Raw genomic sequence first — 19,584 nt, forward strand, 5'->3', positions numbered from 1 at the left:
ACAGGATAAACCCAGGGGGAGGGGGAGGGGGGATGTGATGAGTGGGGAAATGGCAGGATTATTTATTTTTTTCTGTCCTGGAAAATGACTCCCAAATTGACTCTTTTTCTTTTTAAACAAAAAACCTCCGTTAAATTGCAACCTTGAGGGAAGCATCAGTATAGGATAGCCTTTATTGTCATTGTCCGTCGCATACAGGGCTGGGCTGCTGGGGGGGGGGTTCGCAGGGGTTCGGGAGAACCTCTAGCTAAGATTCTGTGCAGTTCGGAGAATCCCCAAATCCCACTCCTGGCTGGCAGCGCCCATCCCACACCGGCCCTCCCAGGAGTCCCCATGCAGCCCGTTTCGGATGCAGGTAACTTCAGGGCGAGCGCGGAGGCTCCGGGAGGGTGAAAAACGGGCGTACCGGAAGTTCGGAAAGCCCGGAAAAGGAGGCGTTTCCGGCCTCATCCAGAGGGCCTCCGGAGCCTGGGGAGACCGTTTTCGCCCTCCCGGAGGCTCAAGAAAAGCCTCCAGAGCCTGGGGAGGGCAAAAATAGCCCGTCCCGCCACCGTGGTGCAGGAGGCCACGCCCACCATGGCCACGCCCACCCAGCAACCAGGCAGAGAACCCCTTGCTCAAGTTTTTGAGCATATATACAACAAAATTGGCTTAATCCCAGAGTCAATTTAAGGCACGGCCTTGTAAAAATAAAATAATAAAATAAAATAAAATAAAATAAAATAAAATAAAATAAAATAAAATAATAAAATAAAATAAAATAAAATAAAATAAAATAAAATAAAATAAAAAAAATAAAATCCCTAAACATTAGGATTTGTGCCCACGGAAGTTTGTTTGGGCCATTTTCCCCGGTGTTTCCCCCCCCTCTGTTTCTGCCCCCCCCACAACAGCCCCGCCCGCCCTGGCAAAACCCATGGATGCCAAACTTCTCAGAGGTACTTAGTTGCCATGGCAACCTGAGCTGACCTCCGCATTATTGTTCTCAAGAGGAGGGAACTGACTTTACTATATGTTCATTCACTGAATTAATAGACTTCTCGCTCTTTGATTAAGGGCCGAGGGTCGTAATGAAAGAGGGGGAGGAGGAGGAGTGGAGAAAAATGCTTTTTTAAAAAAAGAGAGAGAGAGAGAGAGAGAGAGAGGGAAGGAGGGAGGGAGGAGAAAGACCGCCTCAGACAACTGTCCAGCTTTTTGTTGGAGGATTTATGAGGATATTCAAAAGGAAGATTATAAGGACCAACTGAAAGCTGTTCCTTGCTTTGGTTTCATAGAAACCGAACCTCCCAAACTTTAACGGAAGGAATTATGGAATAACAGAGAAGGAAGGAAGGGAGGGAGGGAGGGAGGGAGGAAAGAAGAAGGAAAGAAGGAAGGAAAGAAGGAAGGAAAAAAGGCAGGCAGGCAGGAAAGAAGGAAGGAAGGAAGAGAGGGAGGAAAGAAGGAGGAAGGAAGAGAGGGAGGGAGGAAGGAAGGAAATTCAGAATAAAAGAGTTGGAATGGTCCTTAGAGGATAACAGAGCAAGAAGGAAGGAAGGAAGGGAGGGAGGGAGGGAGGGAGGAAATTCAGAATAAAAGAGTTGGAATGGTCCTTAGAGGATAACAGAGCAAGAAGGAAGGAAGGGAGGGAGGGAGGGAGGGAGGAAGGAAATTCAGAATAAAAGAGTTGGAAGGGTCCTTAGAGGATAACAGAGAAGGAAGGAAGGAAGGAAAGAAATACAGAATAATAGAGTTGGAATGGTCCTTAGAGGATAACAGAGCAAGAGGGAAGGAAGGAAGGAAGGAAGGAAATATAGAGTAAAAGAGTCGGAAGGGTCCTTAAAGGTCTTCCAGTCCAACCCTCTGCTCAAGCAGGAGACCCTACACCATTTCAGAGAAAATGGCTTTCCCAACCTCCAGTGTTGGAGCGCCCACAATTTCTGGTGGCGAGCCGTTCCACTGCCTCATTGTTCGCACACCGAAGTTCCCCCGAATTCTCTTGTCGTTTGAAAGAAAACCTGATAGCAATTTTTTCTTCCACGGAGAACTGAAGACCTATTTATTTATTTTGCATAGACTAATATCCCATGTTCTTTTGAGGCCGAATACCCTATACTACATTTTTTTTAAAAAAGGGGTTAGGGTTGTAACTTATAAAGTTATAAAGAAACACTACCTAAAAATGGTCTTTTTATTTTGTCTAGCGGATTGAGCTCTGCATTTCTGCAACGTCTTATAAGCTCCCCAATGGGGAACATTCACACAGCGGCTTCCTGGCCTAGGCCAGGTTAGCATTAAACCAGCTTAACAAGCTGAGACTTGTTTTGTCCTTAACTGACCAGCTAAGCACCTGGAGAGAAATCCTCTGGACAAACAGAAGCCGTGGAAATGAAAGGATTAAGAGAGCCAGGAGATTAGAAATGAAGCTGGAGGTAAAGGGGTTTTTTTTTCCAGCTAACCATTTTTTAATTATTATTATTATTATTTTAAAAAGCCAAAGGTTTCGGGAGCTGCACCTCAGGTACATAGAAAGGGAGGTGGGGGGGGGGAAAGAGATTTTAAAGAAAATTTCAGATTTGGAAAAGGGGCTGCTGGAGCCTTCCTGAAATTTTGACTGTCCGCCCCTCTGTCTTTCCTTTCCTTTCCTTTCCTTTCCTTTCCTTTCCTTTCCTTTCCTTTCCTTTCCTTTCCTTTCCTTTCCTTTCCTTCGCTTCCCTTCCCTTCCCTTCCCTTCCCTTTCCTTTCTTCTATCTTCCTTTCCTTTCCTTTCTTCTATCTTCCTTTCCTTTCCTTTCTTCTATCTTTCTTTCCTTCCCTTCCCTTTCTTCTATCTTCCTTTCCTTCCCTTCCCTTCCCTTCCCTTCCCTTCTTCTATCTTCCTTTCCTTCCCTTCCCTCTTTATCCTTCCCTTCCCTTCTCTTCCCTTCCTTCCCTTCCCTTCCCTTTTTCCTCCAACCTCCAACCTTTCCTCCAAGGGCCTCTGGTGGCTCAGCAGACTAAGTCTGTCTGTTATTAACAGCAGCTGCCTGCAATTACTGCAGGTTCAAATCCCACCAGGCCCAAGGTTGACTCAGCCTTCCATCCTTTATAAGGTAGGTAAAATGAGGACCCAGATTGTTGGGGGCAATAAAGTTGACTTTGTATATAATATACAAATAGGATGAAGACTATTGCTTGACATAGTGTAAGCCGCCCTGAGTCTTTGAAGAAGGGCGGGATATAAATGCAAATAATAAAATAAAATAAAATAAAATAAAAACCTCCCTCCAAGCATTCAAAGGCAACCAGACATGACTCAAACCACACTTCTTGAAAAGCCAGGGAAAAGAAAGCCACCTAAGGAATTATTAATCTGTAATTTGTGCTCGAAAAGGATGAACTCGGAGCTGTTCGGGGTTAAAAAAAAAAAAAAAAAGGACCAGACGAATGCCGGGGGGGTCGGGGTCCCGTATAACTGTTATTATAAAACCCCAGGAAAGGCCTTCAGGTGATGACGTGGTTGCTAGCCATTTCTCCACCAAAAGCCAGTGAACAGCTCTCCGTCTCTTCCCTAACTGCCTTCCTGACTTATTGGGGGTTTGGTTTTTCATTCTCCAGGGCTGCCATTCATCAATTGCGATCATCCCATTGGGAAACAACCTGGATTTTTTTCTGACTCCGATGTAGCGGGGTGGCTATTTTTGATGGCCCTGTTCTCCCCGCCGGAGTCTCCATTCCTTCCCCTTGGGGCCGGCCGTGTTGGTAATGTCCCAATAATGGTTTCACAAATTATCATAATTCTCCATCCATCATCTTCTTTGGAACAATGGCTGCCCCCAGCGTATCAGATGGCTGGGATGACCTACAGACGGTGGGAGGGGGGGGGGAGAGGCGTGGGGGTCCGGGAGGGGGGGGGGAACCGACATAAATAGAAAGAGATTTATGGACTGCGCAGCTCGGGATGGGGGTTTTTTTTCCCCCCAGTGGCAAAAATCTGGATGGATTTGGAGTCTTTTTATCTTTTATCTTGAGCTGCCATGGTGTAGTTTGGTAAGGACTGGCTGAGGAGGCCAATCGGAAGGAGAAATAATATGATCACACAAACACACACACACATACACACACAGAGGGGAAAAAAAACCTGTTTCAGGATTATAGGAAGTCATGCTCGTTTCTTGAAGCACAGTTTTTAGGGCGCCGCTTAGGGAAAAAGGAAGGAGGACAAAATGCTGGATTTGTAATACCACGGGGACTTTTCCATTCACTGGTTCACTCCCAGCTGATTGTCGGAGCTACCGGTTTGCCTGAACCGGCCCGAACCGACTGAACGCCACCCCTGCAGGTAGCCCTTGACTTACGACTACAATTGAGCCCAAAACGTACGTTACTAAGTGAGAAATCAATCTTTCTTTCTTTCTTTTTCTTTCTTTCTTTCTTTTTATCTACCATCTACCATCTATCTAGCTATCATCTATCTATTTACATCCATCTATCTATCTATCTATCTATCTATCTATCTATCTATCTATCTATCTATTTACATCCATCTATCATCCATCATCTATCTATCTATCTATCTATCTATCTATCTATCTATCTATCTATCTATCTATCTATCTATCTATCTATCTATCTATCTATCTATCTATCTACTATCTATCTATCTATCTATCTATCTATCTTCTATCTATCTATCTATCATCTATCTATCTATCTATCTATCTATCTATCTATTTACATCCATCTATCTATCTATCTATCTATCTATCTATCTATCTATCTATCTATCTATCTATCTATCTATCTATCTATCTATCTATCTATCTATCTATCTCATTTATTTACATCCAGCTATCATCCATCATCTATCTATCTATCTATCTATCTATCTATCTATCTATCTATCTATCTATCTATCTATCTATCTATCTATCTATCTTATATCATTTATTTACATCCATCTATCATCCATCATCTATCTATCTATCTATCTATCTATCTATCTATCTATCATCTATCTATCTATCTATCTATTTACATCTATCATCCATCTATCATTTTTTCTTCCTTCCTTCCTTCCTTCCTTCCTTCCTTCCTTCCTTCCTTCCTTCCTTCCTTCCTTCCTTCCTTCCTTCCTTCCTTCCTCCCTCCCTCCCTCCCTTCCTCCCTCCCTCCCTCCCTCCTTCCCTTTGTCTTTTAATTAATTCTTACTAATGGAGATTTCCAGTAGAAAAAACACAAAATAAATGTTAATGTGTTCCTATTCTCTCTCTCTCTCTTTCTCTCAGAAAATCAGAAAAAAAATTCAGTTCTCGTGCCTGTGTGTGTGTGTGAGAGAGAGTGACTGAGCCAAACGCCTGCCTCATTGGAGGTTGATAAGATTGTGACAGAGTTTTAATAACGTGGCCCATCTATTTGAGCGGGTCCTTAGAGCGGATCCTTAGCATGCCTCTTTTATTCGTCCCCAAAGGCCCCATCAGCCAAAACCTCTTTTCGCTCCCGTCTCCTGGGCCTGCTCTCAGGGGAGACTGGGGTCGACGGAGAGTGATAGATAGATAACTCTATAGATTATCTTTCACAGCTGTTTTTGCTCCAGTAGCCCCTTCGGCAATTCCCTCTAAGTAAACAGAGACGGAAAGGAAGGGCGGAGATATTGGAGAAGGAGAGCTGCCCAAATTCCCTTTCAGAGGAAAGGGGAGAAAAAAAATTAAAATAAAGCAGATTATTTTTTCCCCCCACACACCGGGCCAGCCAAGGTAAAAAAAGTTCCTTTCGGGCTTGGTTATCCAACCTCGTTTTATTTATGGGCAAAGAAGAAAAAACCTGCTAACACGGAAGGTTCTTACCACGAAAGGGTTCAACCATAAAATCCTAGGCAGGGGTGAAATGTTACCGGTTCGCTCCGGTTCGGGGAAACCGGTTGTGGCGGCAGCGTGAGGTTCCCCCCACCTGCCCGGATATATTTACTTCCTGGTTTTAACCAGGAAGCATCCTGCTTTTGACCCTCTGTGCATGCGCAGAAGGTCTACAATCGGACCTGATGGGTGTGCACACTTCCAAACCGGTAGGGAAGGTAAGTAGATTTCACCCCTGATCCTAGGGGCTGGAAAGGGACACGCTGCAGGGTGAAAACAGGAATTCTGGGAGTTGAAGTCCACCTATCTTAAAGTTGCAAGATTAAGAAATTGTGCTCTACTGAATATCACAATAGTGGCCGGTTGCGCGCAAAAACCATGGATCCATGTTGACGGAACTCAAAGAGAAAACCAACCACGATTTCTGACCAAGTCTTATCCAAATTCCCACACGCGCGGCTCTCTATCCTGGTCTCTCAGTCACCCAGGTCTGCTGAAGCAGCCTCCCCATTGTTAGGAGAATGGTCTCATCCTTCACTTTTTCCTCATTTCCCAAAAGACCAACATTGAGATTAATTTTTTTCCCCCCTCGTTCTGCTCGTCCCGCCATCCTTCAAGTCCTGCTTGAGGCTTCCCTCTCGAGAAATCCAATTCCATGATCTTTTTTTTTTTTTGCACACCGTCTTTGCGTAAGGACAAAGTCAAATCCTTCCCCGACACAGGAGAAAAGGGAAAGATCTTATTTTTCATCCTTCCCAGGGCGATGGAGAAGTAGCTCAGGGATGGGACTCGCTTACTTTCCCTACCGGTTTGCAAATGTGTGCTTGCACGCTCGCTCGGCTCGCTCACACCCTGTCTACGCATGTGCCCAACCTTCTGTGCTTGCATCCAGCCTCAAAAACCTGCTTAAGTAGAACGGCATAGAGCCGGGATGGATGAGCGAGCCCAGCCGCAATTTCCACTACCGGTTCGGGCGAATCGGTCCGAACTGGCTGAAACCACTCTGAAGTAGCTCCTTTGAAAGGCTTCGTAGGACATCGAGTTGAACTGTTTAACCCTCCAAGTTTTCACTTCCTTGGCCCCTGGTTTTGAAAACCCTAAAATCCACCCTAAATTTATCACCACATAAACTCCTAACATCGCTTCTTTTACTATGTGTTTAGGCTACAGCCTGGCTCAAATATTAGAATCGTCGGCGGTTTTATATTTTGGGGAGCAAGAAGGATGGGGACCGACCGAGGCAGAGCCGCAAAATAGGTGTCCAAAATAGGACCCCAAAACTGGCCTTAAAAAAACTTTTAAGAGTCTCAAAGCAAAAAAAAATAAAAAAATAAAAATTGCTTGGGATGTCATGAACGTAAAGAAGGGAGGGGGGGAGTTTTTCCAGCGTGTGAGATATTTCATAAAACAGCCGAACATTTCTCTCCATGGGAACCTCTAAACTCCCATATATCTGTCGTTTGGAATAAGAAAGCGTCTCTCTGCGTAACTGCGGTCCAGAGGCACGTTCCATGAGTTATGGAGATGAGCGGGGTAAAAAGTTCAGCCTGGTTGACGGTTGTCTCCTTTCCCAATTGATCACAAATTCCATTTCTGAAAGGGTTGGCTTATGGGCCACCTCTGGGGAGAAAGGAAAAGAGAAGGAGGAGGAGGAGGAGGAGGAGATGGAGAAGGAGAAGAAGGAGGAGAAGAAGAAAGAGATGGAGAAGGAGAAGAAGGAGGAGAAGAAGAAAGAGATGGAGAAGGAGAAGAAGGAGGAGAAGAAGAAAGATATGGAGAAGGAGAAGAAGGGACGAGGAGGAGGAGGAGGAGGAAAAGGAGGAGAAGAAGAAAGAGATGGAGAAGGAGAAGAAGGAGAAGAAGAAGAAAGATATGGAGAAGGAGAAGAAGGAGGAGGAGGAGGAGGAGGAGATGGAGAAGAAGGAGGAGAAGAAGAAGGATATGGAGAAGGAGAAGAAGAAGAAGGGAGGAGGAGGAGGAGGAGGAGGAGAAGAAGAAGGAGATGGAGAAGGAGGAGGAGGAGGAGGAGAAGAAGAAGAAGAAGAAGAAGAAGAAAGATGGGGAAGGGAAAGAAGGAGAAGAACATGGATGGGTGTAGATGATAGATAGATAGATAGATAGATAGAGAGAGAGAGAGAGAGAGAGAGAGAGAGAGAGAGAGAGATGGATGGATAGGGATGAATGGATACTAAATCAGTGTTTCTCACCTTGAAAACTTCAAGTTATTAAATTTATTAATTTAATGGCTATGCCACCCAGAGTTGCTTCGGATGGTCAGATAGGCAGCGTTGAAATGTAACAAACAAACTTCATAAAGAAAGGAAAGGCGGACTTCAACTGCATCCTGGCTGGAGAATTCTGGGAGTTGAAGCCCACTCCTCTTAACATTATCAAGGTGAAGGGGAAAAAAACAACAACAACCAAAAAACAAACACGGAACCCTCGTCTCAACGCAGGCACGGAAAATGAGGATCAGACGTTATTATTATCCGGGACGAGTTCACGGGCTGCTCCTACCAGATAATCCTTATTTACACCACAAGCATGCCATCGCTGAAGGATGGTTGCGGGTTCATTTAACACAACAGGAGACACTTTGGCACAAGAAACACCAGAAAAGGCCACAGGGAAGACCGGGGGAGAGCTGGGGAAAAAAAAAACTTTGCCACAGAAGAAAAGTTGGGCGTTTGCACTTCTGAATCAAATTGGAAAACAATTGAGCTTCGCCCGTAAAGCCTGTATACTTCGGTATCACACGAAAAGCACACGCACCCCAATCGAGATCACCGACGCGGGGGGACCCAAAGAATCCATAAAAAGCCGCCGCGAACAGAGAGATGACGGTATCATAAATTTAAGAAAGAAATAAAAGCAAGTTCAGCCAAATTCAGCCGGAAAGGAGACGGCCCCTCCGGTGGGCTTGCAATTAAAAACAATTTAAAATAAATAAATTAAATTTGAATTTCCACCAGAACCGAAGACTAAACTCATGCCAGCTTTGGGAAGCAAATCCAACGTTTTCGATCTTACCTTTTTAACGCAGCCGTCCTGCAGGCCTGTCTCGGAATCTGTGAGCATTTCCTGGAAGAGGGGGAAAAAAAGAAACCATCAGTTGACAGCTTGGGATGGGGACAAGTTTTGTAAGCCATCTTCGAATGCAACCAGGTTACAAAGGGGAGGATTTCGGAACCTCAAAATACCCCGGTTGCTACCTCCCGACGGTTTCTGTCCGTGTCTCCCCAGCACCCCAAGATCCAGGACAAAAGTAGCGCAACATTTTTTTTTCCCCCTGCCGCTTTTGTCTCCGTGGGCATGTAGATGAGAAGGCTACCCAAGTTGGGGTACAAATACAGGTGACTTACAACACTTCGTTTAGGGACCGTTTCAAAGTTACAACGGCACTGGGGGGAAAAAGTGTCTTGGGACCGTTATTCGCGGTTACGACCTCTGTAGCATCCTCGCGGCCGTTGGTGCAGAATGAGATAACAACTAAACACAAGAACAGTTTTTTTCCCGAAGGCCATCATTCTGCTAAACAAATAATTCCCTCAACACTGTCAAACTATTTACTGAATCTGCACTACTATTAATCTTCTCATCGTTCCCATCACCAATCTCTTTCCACTTATGACTGTATGACTGTAACTTTGTTGCTGGCAATCCTTATGATTTATATTGATATATTGACCATCAATTGTGTTGTAAATGTTGTACCTTGATGAAGGTATCTTTTCTTTTATGTACACTGAGAGCATATGCATCAAGACAAATTCCTTGTGTGTCCAATCACACTTGGCTAATAAAAAATTCTATTCTATTTTATTCTATTCTATTCTATTCTATTCGGCAGAGGTGGGTTTCGTATAATTTTACCACCGGTTCACCGCGCACCAAAAATGTGAGCGCGCACATGCACACGGCTTAGAAAACGTGGCTATATCCTGTAGCCAACCCTGTATCTTGACCCAATACTTTTTCGCTTCGGGGCACATCCACCAAACATGAAAGAAGGATAGAACAAAATGCCAAATAGAGCTGAACTCAGCAACATTTCTCTTGGGAATGCTTAAAACAAAACTTGATAACGAAAACAAGATATTTGATTTTACACATACTAACAGCGGCAAGGATTGTGTTCGCGCAATATTGGAAACACTGGAACCGCCAGAGAGTCCGATTATCCAAAAAGTATACGATTGCGCAGAAATGGATAGGCTTACAGATAGAATTACAAGGAAAGGAAGATTCAGAATACTACGCGGTCTGGGAAAATTGGTACACTTGGACAAACAATAGAAATAGAAAATAAAATATATATAAGAATAGAATAGAATAGAATAGAATAGAATAGAATAGAATAGAATTTTTATTGGCCAAGTGTGATTGGACACACAAGGAATTTGTCTTGGTGCATATGCTCTCAGTGTACATAAAAGAAAAGATACGTTCATCAAGGTACAACATTTACAACACAATTGATGGTTAATATATCAATATAAATCATAAGGATTGCCAGCAACAAGTTATAGTCATACAGTCATAAATGGATTTGATGATTAGATGCATACAATGTATATAGAAATTATATGGAAGGAAGATCCGAAATATACAATAATGTCACAGTTTTGTTCAATATGCACTAATGTTATGAAAAAAATAAAAATAAAAGAAAACATGGCTAAATAGGACGACATAGCGCCGGGATGGCTGGGCAGGTCTGCCCGCAGGTCGCCATTACCGGTTCGCCTGAACCGGTCTGAACCGGCTGAATACCACCGCTGAGATAAGGTCTCCTGCTTGAGCAGGGGGTTGGACTAGGTTGGTCCCTTCCAACTCTTTGTTACTCTCTACAGGTAGTCCTGGACTTACCACAGTTTGTTTAGTGGCCGTTTGACGTTGTAACACCACTGAAAAAAGTGATTTCGGGTTGCTTTTCAACACTGTTGCAGAATGCTCATGGTCACGTGATCAAAATTCAGACGAACTCATATTTATGACGGTCGCAGTGTCCCGGGGTCACGCGATGCCCCTTTTTGTAACCTCCTGACAAGCGAAGTCGACGGGGAAGCTGGATTCGCTAACGACCCCGTGTCTAACTTAACGAATGCAGTGATTCGCGTAACGATGGTGGCAAGAAAGGTGGCCGTAAAAGGGAGCAAAACTCAAACAGCGGTCTGGCTTAGCAACGGAAATGGTGGGGCTCCGTTCTGGTCTTAAGCCGAGGACTTCCTCTGCAGTAAAGTTTGTTTGAGAATAAGGTTTTTTCGTTATCTTGATTTGGACCCAAATTTATTTTCTGTATTTATTTTTTGTCCCGGCCTCTTGCCAACGATCCGATTCCTTTTCTGGGAAGTTTCTCTAATGTCTGCTTGCGCGCTTCCTGTCGTAGCTCTCTGCAACTTGGAGGTAATTCTGCTTTCGTTTTTTTCTCCTTCTTTTTCAGCGTGAAATGCGCAGAACGGAAGCTGTGTGCTTTTTCGCCCGAGAAATGTGCCAATTGCAAGAATCCGTGTTGTTTGGGTGACCCAGGCCCGCTAAGGCCGCCCAATTTCCTCAGATCAAAAATGTTGGCAGCTTTTAATTTATTTTAATTTTTTTTCTCCCTCCCTCTTCGCCGCCGCCTCCTCCCAAGCTCAGCTGTGACAACAAAGTGTCCGGTGTGATTCCGAATAGAGGGGCCTGAAAAATTGTGTTTTTTGGGTGGGGGGGAGGGAGGGGGGAAAGCAAACACAGGAGGGGAAGGTGAATGCCGGAGGAAGAAAACGAAGTTTGTCGAAGGAAGGCAGCGTGCCACACAATCATAGGCTAAATCGCTCGGCATGGCCCACCGCGAGCAGATGGGACCGACCGATAGGACGAGCGTTGAGCCCGAAACTTCCTTTGCTAAGCGAGACAAGTGTTAAGAAAGTTTTGCCACCGTTAAGTGAAACACTGCGGTTGCTCGGTCAGTAAGAGGGTTTGTGAAGTGAATCGGGCTTCCCTGTGGACAGAAGGTTCGCAAAACGGGAACGTGGGCCATTGAGAGAGGGGTGAAATCCAGCAGGTTCTGACGAACTGGTAGCGGAAACTTTGAGCAGTTCGGAGAACCGGCAAATACCCAGGAGCTTTGCCCCAGGAGTGGAGTGGGAATGGAGATTTTGCAGTATCCTTGCCCCAGGAGTGGGGAGGGAATGGGGATTTTGCAGTATCCTTCCCCTGCCACGCCCACCAAGCCACGCCCACCAAGATACACCACGCCCACCAAGCCATGCCCACAGAACTGGTAGTAAAAAAAATTGGATTTCACCGCTGCAGTGAGACCCCGTCATAAATATGAGACAGCGGCCAAGCCTCTGAATTTTGATCAAGTGACCCTGGGCATGCTGCAACAGTGTGAAAAACGGTCTCCAAAGTCACTTTTTTCAGGGCCGTCGTCACTCCGAATGGTCACCAAATTGTTATAAATCGAGGACCACCTGTACAGAAGAGTAGGAAGGGACCCTGGAGGTCTTCTAGTCCAGCCCACTCCTCAAACAGGAGGCCTTATCCTGTTCCTGTCCAGTGATGGAGCACCCACAACACACACACACATGCCAAATCATTTGCGATGATCATACAACCATCAAGGAAACAAATATTTGGAGGGACCCAAAATAGCTAAAATCTATTTTCGGGAAAAGCCAGCCTCCCGTAGGATCCCTCCGGTATAAAGTTCTCTATTTAGCCGTGCTGCCTCTGTGGCCTTCCCAGACCGATGTAATTTTTTGCAGGCCCAGATCAGGCTGCTAAAAAAAAAAAAAAAAAAAAGGAAAAAATCTCATTTTTCCACCCCTTCTCCTCCCTCCTCCCTTGCTGAAAAAACCAGAAAGCATTCGGGGCCTTTTGAGATTATTATTATTATTTTTTTAAAAATTTTTTTTGCTCCCCTACTTTTGGGTAACTAAACATGTCAGCAGACGCCATCTGAGTCATTTTGAAGCACAGTTTAGGAGCTGGCATGCTCCGTCTGCATTTAGCCCTAATTTGATTACATTCTCCAGACAGATCACAAATGATTTGTGTAAATAGTAATATTATCCATTCATCCCAGTGTGCTCAAATAAATCGTTAGGCCGCTCTGTGTGTGTGTGTGTGTGTGTGTTTTAGGGTGTGAGGGTGCACGCAAAATCACTGGGGAAGATATTTAGGGGAAGGCAATTTGAAAAGGAAGAAAAGGACGTCAAACAGCTGTTTGGGGCTGCTTAGGATAACATCTGGATGAGGTCTTTCTTTCTTTCTTTCTTTCTTTCTTTCTTTCTTTCTTTCTTTCTTTCTTTCTTTCTTTCTTTCTTTCTTTCTTTCTTTCTTTCTTTCTCCTGGTCTCTTGGATTGCTTTTGGGACGAAGAAAAAAGAAAAGAAAAGAGGAGGGTAGTTGTGAGATTTGGCGATAACGTACAACTCTCCGCTGGCACGGAGTCTGATTTCCGAATTCGTACATAGCATTAAGCCACCATGAGTGGGTTGATGGAGGCTATTATGCTGGGTGGCCAACCGAAGTGGCATTCAGCCGGTTGGGATCGGTTCGCCCGAACCGGTAGCGAAAATCGCGATTGGGCCTGCCCACCTGCTCCGGCTCTCTGCCATCCTATTTAGGCATGTTTTTGAGGCTGGGCGCGTGCGCGGAAGGGACATGCATGAGCAAAGCACACGCAAGGAAGGCCGGGCGCATGTGCAGAAGGCTAGATGACCTGCACTCCAGGGGAAGGATACTGTAAAATCCCCATTCCCTCCCCACTCCTAGGGGAAGGATATTGCAAAATCTCCATTCCCACCCCACTCTGGGGCCAGCCAGAGGTGGTGTTTGCCAGTTCTCAGAACTATTCAACATTTCCGCTACCGGTTCTCCAAACTGCTTAAAATTTCCACTACCGGTTCTCCAGAACCTGTCAGAACCCTGCTGGATTTCACCCCTGCTTGGCCCCTCCTATAAGACTTCAAAGAGAAAGGAACGGGATGTGAGCTTTTGCAGGAAGCAATTAGTTCATCTGGCCGATTCAAGACTTGAAAATTCTCTTTGTGTCTCTGTGCCAAGTTTGGCCTTGCCCTGCCTCTGGAAATTAACTCCCTGGCAGCGTTCCACGTGAGATAGGTGGGTGTTGATAACCTTCCTCTGAAAGACTGTTGATCAAGCCTTGCGGACTGTAAATGAAAATCATTTACAGTCGTATAAATAAAAGAGGTTTCAAGGGACTAAGATTGTGCTAGGTTGGAAAACAGGACAAGAAATAATGGGTTGAAGTTCATCAAAGAGAACTAGAATAGAATAGAATAGAATAGAATAGAATAGAATAGAATAGAATAGAATAGAATAGAATAGAATAGGAATAACAGAGTTGGAAGGGACCTTGGAGGTCTTCTAGTCCAACCCTCTGCTTAGAGCAGGAAACCCTACACCACTTCAGACAAATGGTTATCCAATCTCTTCTTAAAAACTTCCCATGTTGGAGCATCCACAACTCCTGGAGGCAAGCTGTTCCACTAGAACTAAGGAGAAATTTCTGACAGTGAGAACGATTAATCAGTAGAATAGCTTGACTCCGGAAAGTTGTGATCATTGGAGGTTTTCAAGAAGAGATTGGACAATCATTTGATTGGGGGACTACGAGTCTCCTGCCATGAGCAGAGGGTTGGACTAGAAGACCTCTGGGGTCCCTTCCGGCCCTCTGATTCTATGACTCCTCCACCACCACGGCTATCGGTGGGAGGGGGGACACGAGGAAGCACGAAATGTCACGACACTCCATCCCTTTCTGTGTCTTTCTCGGGCGAAGCTTAAATCAACGGCGCGAAGAATCTTTGATTCTTTAATATCTGGAGCTCCGAATCTTGCTTCAATAAAGCAAAGTAGGGAATAAATTAAAGGGTGGGGGGGGGATGGGGTGGGCAGAGCCTTCCATTCATTTCCAGCAACCTTTTCCGCGCGAGGGGTGACCTCCGTATCGACGAAAGGATAAAAAGGGAGATGGATTTCTTCGAGCGCTGCTGGGGATATTGAGAGTCGGTGGGTTAAAAATGATCTGATTGTAATCGTAATACCTAAATGAGGACTGCTGTATTTCTTTGCGGGTTTTGAATGCTGGCCAAAGAGATTGTCTTCTAGGGCAGCAGTCACCCACTGGTGGTCTGTGGACCGCTGGTGGTCCGCAAGAAAATGTTGATGGTCCCCAGAAAAATTATTGGCATTTTTTTATCTTGCACTAAATCAGGGGTCCTCAAACTACGGCCCCCTGGGACGGATACGTGCAATGGACGTTTGTGTTGCTGCAGAGAGTCTCCCCCTTCAGGCTCTTTTTGTGAGGGGCAAAGAGGGGCAGAAATTACAACTTTGGGGTCTGCTTCGGCCTCCTGGTGCAGGGCTTTGGGCAAAGGCTGGAGGGAAGTGCTGCTGGTGGCGTAGAGCCGGAGGGCCTCGTTCCAGTGGGGCTGCATCATGGCCTGGAACTGGCTGACCATCTCAGCCCACTGAGCCTTCAGGCGCCGGTACCTGGCCTTGCACTCCTGCAGGTCTTCCCTCTGCTTGGCAAGCCTATGCTCCTAGTCCTCAGTGAGGTGCTTCTGCTGAGCCTCCTTCTTGGTCAGATCCAATTTGAACTGAGCAGTTTTGCCAACCCTTTCTCATGGTGGCTGCTTAGCTCCAACAACTGCTTCCTTTTGGGGCCCTAAGGAGCCCAGGCGGGCAGCTGAGCAGTGGCTGGGAGGGGAGGGGTGAGTAGAGGCTGGCGAGGCGCCCCTCGACATGAGTGACATCAAGTTGGTCACGCCCACCCAGTCACATGACCACTTAGCCACACCCACCCAGGCGGTCATTAAGCAGATCATATTAGTGGTCCGCGAGACTTTAAATAATGAATTTAGTGGTCCCTGAGATCCGCAAAGGTTGGTGACCCCCGTTCTAGGGTAACTTTGCTGCTTCAAATCCTGAAGGAGGAGTGCAAAAATAAACCCGGAGAGGAATTGTCAACCTATTTTCAACCCGTTTTCCAAAGCACCCAAAAGCCAAGACGGTGAACGACGGAGGGGAAACTGATCCCGGAGAGATTCGACTTAGAAATCAGGTGAAATTTCCTAAGGACGAGAACAATCGACCGCTGGAACAGTTTGCCTTCAGAAGCTGTGGGTTGCTCCGTCGCTGGAGGTTTTTAAGAAGAGAGCGGAAAACCATCGGTCTGAAATGGTAGAGGGTCTCCTGCTGGAGCAGAGGGCTGGGCTAGATGACCTACAAGGTCCCTCCCGACCCTGTTATTCTGTATTTCTGTAAATCCCAGATCAATTCACCAGTGGGACGACTGGCCTTCAGAAGTTGTGGCTGCTCCATCGCTGGAGGCTTTCAAGAAGAGACTGGGACAGAAATGATCTAGGGTCTCCAGCTCGAGCAGGGGATGGACTAGAAGACCTCCAAGGCCCCTTCAACCTCTATTCTGATTGGTTGGTTGATTGATTGATTGATTGATAGGGTCTAAGGTCTCCTGCTCGAGCAGGGGACGGACTAGAAGACCTCCAAGGTCCCTTCCAGCTCTATTCTTTTTTTTTTATTTATTTACATTTATATCCCGCCCTTCTCCGAAGACTCAGGGCGGCTTACAGTGTGTAAGGCAATAGTCTCATTCTATTTGTATATTTACAAAGTCAACTTATTGCCCTCCAACAATCTGGGTCCTCATTTTACCTACCTTATAAAGGATGGAAGGCTGAGTCAACCTTGGGCCTGGTGGGACTAGAACCTGCAGTAATTGCAGGCAGCTGTGTTTTAATAACAGGCTTCTTACAGCCTGAGCCACACCGCGGCCCTATTCTGATTGATTGATTGATTGATAGGGTCTAAGGTCTCCTGCTCGAGCAGGGGGATGGACTAGAAGACCTCCAAGGTCCCTTCCAGCTCTATTGTGATTGGTTGATTGATTGATTGATTGATTGAAATGATATAGGGACTTCTGCTTGAGCAGAAGATTGGACTAGATGACCTCTAAGGCCCCTTCCAAATTTTGTTATTCTGTATTTCCCAGGCTGTTTTTTTCTTCTTCTCCTTCTCCTTCTTTTCCTTCTAAGTTGTCTGACAACTTAATCTGGCCCGCTAATTTGACAGAAACGTTGGAGAGTGTCAGATTGATACCAAACGGCCCAAACGCCCCCCCCCTCATCTCTCTCGCATGGTCCGACTTAGCCTGTCCAGTAGGCAGAATGGATCGACTCCCCTCCTCCGCAGGACCAAGCCAAGGGGCATCCGGAGAGCGACACGAATCACATCGTCAGCCACCTGTCACTTTGAAAAGTCCCAGTGAAGTGGGAAAAGATAAACCTTTGCCGGTCTACTAAAAATAAACCCCATCGCTTGGGTTGACCAATTCAAAAAGAAAAAAGAAAAGAAATGAGAATTCCCGCCCCCTCCACCCCCCCACCCCCCCCAAGGCATTTTGATCGAAGGGAGTTTGGGTGAAATGACTCCGAAAAGGAGCTCTGGAGAAGCTGCGGATGCAAAATTATGATTTTTACAGCTATCTTACACCGTCTCCCTGGCTGTTCCTGTTTAATCCCAGGAGGAAAATCCTAGTAAATCCAAGTTTGTTTGTTTTTTTTTTGTTTAAATCCTAGCCAGGGTTGTTGTTTTTTTCAAAACTTTTACAGATTTTGAGATTTTTGGACATAAAGGTCTGGGTGCAGATGGAGAGAGGCAAAACCACTTCACGCGAGGGGCTAAAATGTCTGCGTCGCAGGTTAAATCCTCGACGTATGGCCGCAATTGGACCCCCAAAGTCCCGCTGCCGAATGAGAGGGTTGTTAAGTGAATTGCCTCCGTTTCACCGCCGTTGTTCAGCGAATCATTCTTTACAAAGGTTCGGTTAGCGCCCCCGTTGACTTTGCTTGTCCGAAGGTCACGAAAAGGAAGTCACGCGACGCCCCCCCTCCCCCAGGACAGTTCAACCGTCAGAAATATGAAACAGTTGTCACGCATCTGAATGTAAGTCGCGCAACCACAGGGGCGGGGGAATGCTGCAATGGTCATATGTAAGTTGCTTTTTTTTTTTCTTCGGACTTCGAATGATCGTGAACAACTGTCGTAAGTGAAGGACTACACCAGCAGTGGTTTTCAGATATTGTTACCGCCGGTTCGCTGTGCGCATGCGCACCTTCTTCACACGCACCCGGCCTTCTGTGCATGCGCTTTGCTCATGCGCACAACTTCCGCCATGCGCACAGCTTTGAAAACATGGCCAAATAGGACGGCATAGTGCCGGGGCGGGTGGGCAGACCCACCCACAATGTTGACCACCGGTTTGGGCGAACCGGTCTGAACCGGCTAAATACCACCTCTGGACTACCCGTGTATTTTTCAGAAGACACGGTTTATAAAGATTTGAGAGGTGACGACTCCAAACGGGATATCGAAGAAGCAAAGAACAGGAAGACCTGACGGTGAGAAATGCAACCGTCCCCGTCCCCCCCCCTCCTCATTTTTCCCGTTTTGGGGGATCCGCGCTGCCGATATTCAATCTGGAGAGAGGTTAACGCAGTGACCAAGTGGATTAACCTTCCCTCAGAAGCCTATAATTGCTTCTCTCTTTCTTTCTCTTTCGACGAAAAAGACGGGGAAAAAAAAACCCCACAAGGTTGTTTTCTCGCAACAGGATGGGGGATCAGGTGAGTTTTGCTTTTAAGAGCTGTTGAAACCATCTCCAGCACAATTTGATAATGTTATGCTTGGGATGATAATATTATGTTTGAAAAAAAGCCAGTATTTTACTTCCTCCGCCAAGCGAGTGGGTGGTAAATTCTACCCACTCTATCTCTCTTTTTTTTCCTTCCTTCCTTCCTTCCTTCCTTCCTTCCTTCCTTCCTTCCTTCCTTCCTTCCTTCCTTCCTTCCTTCCTTCCTTCCTTCCTTCCTCTTTTAGAATAGAATAGAATTGAATTTTTTATTGGCCAAGTGTGATTGGACACACAAGGAATTTGTCTTTGGTGCATGTGCTCTCAGTGTACATAAAAGAAAAGATACATTCATCAAGGTATCTTTCTTTCTTTCTTTCTTTCTTTCTTTCTTTCTTTCTTTCTTTCTTTCTTTCTTTCTTTCTTTCTTTCTTTCTTTCTTTCTCACCCTGTACAGGTAGTTCTCAGCTTATGACCACAACGGAGCCCAAAATTCCTGTTGCTAAGTGAGACTTTGGTTAAGTGAAGTTTTGCCCCGTTTTGCAACCTGTCTTGCCACAGTTGTTAAGTGTAATCACTGCAGCTGTTAGTAACACGGTTGTGAAGTGAATCTGGCTTGTCCAAAGGTCACAAAAGGAGATCACGTGACCCCGGGACGCTGCGACCGTCATAAGTGTAAGTCAGTTGCCAAGCGTCTGAATTTTGATCTGGGGATTCTGCAATGGTCGTAAGTATGAAAAAAACGGTCGTAACGCGCTATTATTACAACTGTAATAATAATAATAATAATAATAATAATAATAATAATAATAATAATAATAATAATAATAACAACTATTACTACTACTACTATACTACTACTACTATACTACTACTACTACTACTACTACACTACTACTACTACTATACTACTACTACTACTACTACTACTATACTACTACTACTACTACTATACTACTACTACTACTACTACTATTACTACTACTACTACTACTACTACTGTGGGATTTCCGAATACAGACTGACAAAGTTTTGGAACACAATACCCCGGATTTTACGATTGTGGAGAAGAAAAAAGTCTGGATAGTCGACATTGCTATACCTGGTGACA

The 19,584-nt window shown here is 45.4% G+C and overlaps 1 protein-coding gene across 5 annotated transcripts in view; it reads right to left on the reverse strand.

Annotated features, from left to right (window-relative positions):
* PRDM16 (PR/SET domain 16) overlaps positions 1 to 19,584 on the reverse strand; it is a 308,062-nt gene that overhangs the window by 115,253 nt on the left and 173,225 nt on the right. For all 5 annotated transcript variants that reach the window (XM_058161081.1, XM_058161085.1, XM_058161082.1 and 2 more), the window contains exon 3: positions 8,844 to 8,894. In XM_058161081.1, coding sequence (XP_058017064.1) covers positions 8,844 to 8,894 — 51 coding nt within the window. The remainder of the gene's footprint in view (positions 1 to 8,843; positions 8,895 to 19,584) is intronic.

Source organism: Ahaetulla prasina, chromosome 18, assembly GCF_028640845.1.
Source record: "Ahaetulla prasina isolate Xishuangbanna chromosome 18, ASM2864084v1, whole genome shotgun sequence".
NCBI lineage: Eukaryota > Metazoa > Chordata > Lepidosauria > Squamata > Colubridae > Ahaetulla > Ahaetulla prasina.